The sequence below is a fragment of the Salvelinus sp. IW2-2015 genome, linkage group LG21, assembly GCF_002910315.2.
Source record: "Salvelinus sp. IW2-2015 linkage group LG21, ASM291031v2, whole genome shotgun sequence".
In the NCBI taxonomy this organism is placed as follows: Eukaryota; Metazoa; Chordata; class Actinopteri; order Salmoniformes; family Salmonidae; genus Salvelinus; species Salvelinus sp. IW2-2015.
Genome location: NC_036861.1, coordinates 6,762,677 through 6,769,244, shown reverse-complemented (window position 1 = coordinate 6,769,244; position 6,568 = coordinate 6,762,677). Strand labels below are relative to the sequence as shown.

At 37.1% G+C, this 6,568-nt stretch overlaps 1 protein-coding gene across 4 annotated transcripts in view; it reads right to left on the bottom strand.

Moving 5' to 3' along the window:
* The window catches only part of LOC111982267 (zinc finger protein 180-like), a 20,317-nt gene extending 18,528 nt beyond the window's left edge, over positions 1–1,789 (bottom strand). For 3 of the 4 annotated variants that reach the window (XR_011473777.1, XM_070433837.1, XM_070433838.1), the window contains exon 1: positions 1,155–1,789. Coding sequence is in view for 3 of the 4 variants with exons in the window: in XM_070433837.1 (XP_070289938.1) it covers positions 1,155–1,488 (334 nt within the window). In the remaining variant the exon portion in view is untranslated. The remainder of the gene's footprint in view (positions 1–1,154) is intronic. The other variant, XM_070433839.1, reaches the window with a different exon arrangement.
* Positions 1,790–6,568: the final 4,779 nt, after the last annotated feature.

Here is a 6,568-nt window from a genome sequence, read left to right as displayed (position 1 = left end):
CATCAACATTAAACATACCTAGATTCCATGCCATCCTTTAATGTAATGGAATCTAGGTATGTTTTGCCTTTAATGTAATGGAATCTAGGTATATTTAATGGAATGGAATCTAGGTATGTTTAATGGCATGGAATCTAGGTATGTTTAATGTGATGGAGTAAAAACAATTGTCTGAAATCTAAGACATCTATTGTCTGAGATCTAAGACATCTCAGTGCTCAAAGCGTCACATGGAACAACAGTAACCATAGTAACACATTGGATAACATTCACAACATGGAACAACAGTAACCATATTAACACATTGGATAACATTCAAGGCTACAGACTTACTTACAAGCCCTTAACCAAAAAGAAGTCAAGAAAAATAAGTGTTAAGTAAAAAAATACAAAATAAAAGTAACAAATAATTAAACAGCAGCATTAAAATAACAATAGCAAGGCTATATACAGGGAGTACTGGTACAGAGTCAATGTACGGGGACACCGGTTAGTCGAGGTAATATGTACATGTAGGTAGAGTTATAAATGCCTATAAATGTTAAACTGTCGTACGCCATCAGAACCCAAAATATAAGCTTGTTTTACTCCATATAAACACCGAATAAAAGGATCAAGCAGGTATGACTTTCTCTTTCATTTTGAGCCCACGGGAAGAAGGCACCAGAACCTACCGTGCTAACGCGTTTCTACTAGATAACACAACCACAAAGTGCATGAAAGCATGAGGTGTGGCTAACGTTTGCACACTTTCGCTAGCTACCAAGCTAGCATAGAAACTCGGTTGCACAGAGTAGATCCTCCATATGATGTTGAGAAATAGTGCATTGTGGGTAGTGTAGAAGCCCCCTCTTTTACGCTGCTGCTACTCTCTGTTTATTATCTATGAGTCACTTTAAGTGATTTATTCAAGAAAAAACTGCTGATTGCCCCTTTAAGACTATATACTGGGCTAATCTAATAGGAGACATTGAGGACTATAGTATCAGGCATTGTCATTTGGATGCATTTTATCAATTGTTAACGTTTTGTTGATGGTCCACTCTTGATGTTCTACATGTTACAGTGAAGCTTCAGCCATTCCTACAGAACAACATTAAAGTGTAGAACCCCTTTACTGCATATTGTTCAACGACTGCAGAGACGGTACTTACTGGTGTTAAACAGATCTCCAACCTCCTCTTCTTCCTTCTCCTCTTTCAATGTGACAGTCATCTCCCCCTCCTCCTCTTTCACTCCAAAAACTGCATCCTCCTCTTTCTCTTCCTCTTCTTTCACTGTAACATCTTCCTCCTCTTTCACTCTGAACGAGTCTTCCTCTTCTTTCACTGTAACGTCTTTCTCTTCTTCTTTCACAGTAACAGCCTCACCCTCTACTTGTATTTGTATTGTAACATCCTTCTCTTCCTCCTCCTCTTTGACGAAAGCTTCTTTCTCTGCCCAGCAGACCTCTTCTTTAGCAGTAGGAGAGTAGCTTAGTGAACTCATGGTCGGGGATGTTCGCTAGCTAGCATTAGCGACTAGCCTAGTTCTAAGCTAACTTAGCAAACCAGCTAGCTGACAAACAACGTAAATATATAATTAAATGGGCCAACAAGTACATACGACAGAAGTGTGTTTAATACACAGCGACTAATATACACCAAAACAGTGTAAAGAGCGTGAATGTTGTAGCTATGTTTGCTAGAAAGCTACCGAGGTGTCTGACTAACTGTTGTTGTTGAAGGAGCGTCCCGTCCACTAGATTATACGTCACACTGGCAGCATCGCCTGAACCTAAAATACGCACATCGCCATTTGCTGACTGGAGTGGGCAACGCAGTTGAGGAACCAAAAGTTTATTTTTTATTTATTTAATAAAAGGTTAATATTATATTAAGTCGTTCAAAGAGAAGCATGTGTTGATTGATTCGTGTTTAATGAGTGAGAATTTAAAGCAAACTTTACACCCACTACATATTTGCATTGAACCATACTTCTGACATGGATCATTTTGACCCCAGAGGCATATCTTTTATCATAGCCAAAATGTGGTTTATTCAACCCTTCCAATTCTTCATGACTTTGTCAATCAACTTGTTCTTAATAGATATAAATCATGGTTTTGTGTTTCTGTATCAATATGGACTTTTAACAAATTCAAATCCTTTGGAGTCATGTTGACCCCAATCAAAAGCACATTTGATAAATAGGACGTTTATTTCAAATCAAAATCACATTTTATTGGTCACTTACACGTGTTTAGCAGATGTTATTGCGGGTGTAGTGAAATGCTTGTATTTCTAGCTCCGACAGTGTAGTAATATCTAACAAGTGATATCTAACAATTTCACAACATATAACCAATACACACACACATCTAAGTTTTTGAATCTAAGTTTCTCTGTAGACATGATCCATCCCACCAGAGGGTAGAGGMGCTCCTGTATCAGTGMTTTTGACCAGAAAGACACCTGCAAATACACAATATAGTGCCTCCCATGCACTCTCCTAAGATTGGACTTTTCTATACCAAGTATCGGGTATACAAAACTCCCAATGGTAGAAAATTCTGCCAGAGGTAGAAAACTCTGCCAGTGGTATACAGTGCATTCGTTAAGTATTCAGACACCTTCCTTTTTTCCACATTTTGTTACGTTACAGCCTTATTCTAAAATTGAAACCCCCCCCCCCCCATCATTCTACACACAATACCCCATAATGACAAACCAAAAACAGTTTTTTTTTTTACATTCTTCGCAAATGTATTTACTTAAGTATTCAGACCCTTTACTATGGAGAACTCGAAAATTGAGCTCAGATGCATCCTGATTCCATTGATCACCTTGACGCTCTGCAATTGTGCGTCACCCCACGATCTCCCGGGTTGCGGCGGCTTGCGACAAGAGCCTGGCGCGAACCCAGCCAGCCTGGGCGGGAACCCGAGACTCTGTGGCGCAGCTAGCACTGCGATGCAGTGCCCTAGGACCACTGCGCCACCGGGTAGACTGGGTCTACTGTTGGATGTCTAATTAGCATTTTAGAATCCGAGAGTATAAAGAGACACAATATATTGATACAAGATTTGTATTTATTAATGTCCCATGCCCCAAGCCTACCTTTCTATGGTCCCCTACCTCAAGGCGCAGCTACTCTTCCCTGGTTGTATTCTATGGATCCCGCATATAGTTCCCTTGCAGGCAGCAGCTACTCTTCCTGGTTTATTATGGATCCGCATTAGTTCCTGCCAAGGCTAGCAGTACTTCTTCTGTGGGGTTTATTATGGATCCCCATTAGTTCCTGCCAGGCAGCAGCTACTCTTCCCTGGGTTTTATTAGGACCCATTGTTCCTGTCAAGGCAGCAGCTACTCTCCTGGGTTTATTTGGATCTGCATGAGTTCTGTCAAGGCAGCAGCTACTCTTCCTGGGGTTTTATGATGGATCCCTTAGTTCCTGCCTCGTAAGAAGTAAGGTCAGGGACCGTGCAGCTGCCTGAACGCCCCCTTTCGAGAAAAGGTATAAATTATGGGTATGAACTACAGGTATAAATGAGGGTTATGAATTAACAAGTTAAATGATGGGTTCATGATTGACGTTAATGATGGGTTTCGAATTAACAGGTATAATGATGGGTATGAATTAAATAGGTATAAATTGGGTTATGATTTAACAGTATAATGATGGGTTATGCATTAACAAGTATAAATGATGGGTTATGAATTGACAGGTATAAAGATGGGTTATGAATTAACAGTTCAATGATGGGTTATGATTAACAGGTATAAATGATGGGTTTATGAATTTAAAGTTATAAATGATGGGTTTGATGACAGGTTATAAATGCTGGGTTTGAAATGAACAGGTATAATGATGGGTTTTGATTTAACAAGTATAAATGATGGTTTACGATTAACAAGTAATAAATGATGGTTATGAATTGCGTATAATGATGGGTTATGAAATTTACAGGTATAAATGTGGTTTTTGAATTACAGGTATTAAATGATGGGTTATGATTAACAAGTCTAAATGATGGTTATGAATACCAGGTATAATGATGGGTTATAATTAAAGTATACAATGATGGGTATGATGAACAGGTATAAATGAGGGTTAGAATGACAGGTATAAATGATGGTTATGAATTTAAACAGTATACAATGATGGGTTATGCATTAACAGGTAATTAGAATGAGGGGATGGTTAATGGGTTTATGAATTAACAGGTTATACAAATTATGGAGTTATGAATTACAGTTACTAAATGATGGGTTTATGGGAGATAACAAGGTTATAAACTGATGGTTATGTCATTAAACAGGTATAATAGAATGGGTTATGATTAACGTGTATAAATGAGGGTTATGAATTAACAGGTATAAATGATGGGATTATGAATTTAACAGGTATAATATAATGGGTTATGAACTAAGCACGGTATTAAATTAAATGGGTTATGAACTAACCGTATAACATGCATGGGTTATTGAATCTAACAGCTATATTATGGGTTTGATAAATTTATACATGTATATAAATTAGGGTTATGAATTAACACATAAAATGATGGTTATGAATTCAACACATTCCTGCGAGCCCAGGCATTTCATATCATTCAGGATTTCTTACGGTCCATGTGCAATATGCAAATATGCTCTTGCAATTATTCTATGTTCCTGCAATATTTAAATATGTTGTTCATTTCATGAGAGCAATAATATGAATAATTAATGATTTCTGAACAACTATTTTTTATTTAATGTCTATTTAAGAATATCTTATCAACTTTATTTCACTTGGTGATGTTTCATTATAGGAACATAACATGACAATAACATGCATCTAAGTAGCTGAAATATGATTATGGACTGACGTCTAACAGTTTGAAGGAACAACTCATGTTATTCTGGAAACAGTGAGACATAGTTGATTATGGACTAACAGTCTAACAGTTTGAAGGACAACCTCATGTTATTCTGGTTAAACAGTGAGAGACTAGTTGATTTAGAGGGTGTGATTTTTTTTACATTAGGAAATAATATGTCATGTTTTTACATCATTCCTCAGCAGCATTGTGAATGGTTAGGAATTAATTTTGTCAGTTTTACTCGTACCTCAGCCAGCATTGTGAATGGTTAGGAGAATAATCATTCCTATGTTTTACTCTGTGACCCCCAGCCAGCATTGTGAATGGTTAGGAATAATATTTCCATGTTTTACTCATACCTCAGCCAACATTGAATGGTTAGGAAATAATATGTCATGTTTTACTGGATCCAGCCAGCATTGTTGAATGGTTAGGAAATAATATGTCAGATTTTACTCGCTACCTCAACCAGCATGTGAATGGTTAGGAAATAATTATGTCAGATTTTAACTCGTACCTCAGCCAGCAGTTGTGAAGGTTAGGAATATATATGTCATGTTTTACTCGTACTCAGCCAGCATTTGGTTGAGTTATGGAAATTAATATGTCAGGTTTTAACTCGTACCTCCAAGCCAGCATTGTGAATGGTTAGGAAATAAATATGTCAGATTTTACTGTTACCACCATGCAGCATGTTGAATGGTTAGGAAATAATATGTCCGATTTTACTCGTACCTCAGCCAGCATTGTGAATGTTTAGGAAAAATATGTCAGATTTTACTCGTACCTCAGGCCAGCATTGTGAATGGGTTAGGAAATAATATGTCAGATTTTACTCGTACCTCAGCAGCATTGTGAATGGTTAGGAATATATATGTCCGATTTTACTCGTACCTCAGCCAGCATTGTGAATGGTTAGGAAATATATATGTCAGATTTTACTCGTACCTCAGCCAGCATTGTGAATGGTTAGGAATACAATATGTCAAGATTTTACTCGTACCTCACCAGCATTGTGAATGGTTTAGGAAATAATATAGAGTCAGATGTTTACTTCGTACTCAGCCAGCATGTGAATGTGGTCTGTGGCGGTGCATACTAGACCAGGGAAGCTAAATTAATTTCTTAGGTGTTTTTAGTCATGCATTATAAGGTCTGGGTGGTTCTGTGGTTATAGTTACTGCCCTTGGAATGCATTTTCTGGCCATTGCTGGCAAGGGTCTGAATCAAACGCTGTCCAGTGGGATTGATTGTTTGAGCAATTGTTTGTTTCGTTTTCAGTAGTTGAATCCTTTGAACGTATTGTTGATTTCAACAATTCTCATTTTCAACACAATGCACTGGGTTGGTTTAAAAAATGCTACTAAATGTACTTACCAGCACTATATTGACATAGTGGAAGATATCCTGAATTTATACTGTTTTTCATACTAAGTGGACCAAAGATACATGTTGCTTTTGCACATATTTGTTAATTGGTTTACGAAGACTCTGTGATTGGTCGGTTGCTTGGGTTAATTTGTTTTGCATATGTTCAATCAAATCAAGCTTTATTTATTTCAGACATGGATGCACACACAATGGTACAGAAAAATGTATAAAAAAACAATGAAAATAAACAGAAATATTTACTACAAGACAAACATAAGAGGATAAAAAACTGAAGAATAAAAAACTGAAAGACAATGAGCATTGTAAGGAAATGTAATTGACTAAAATATT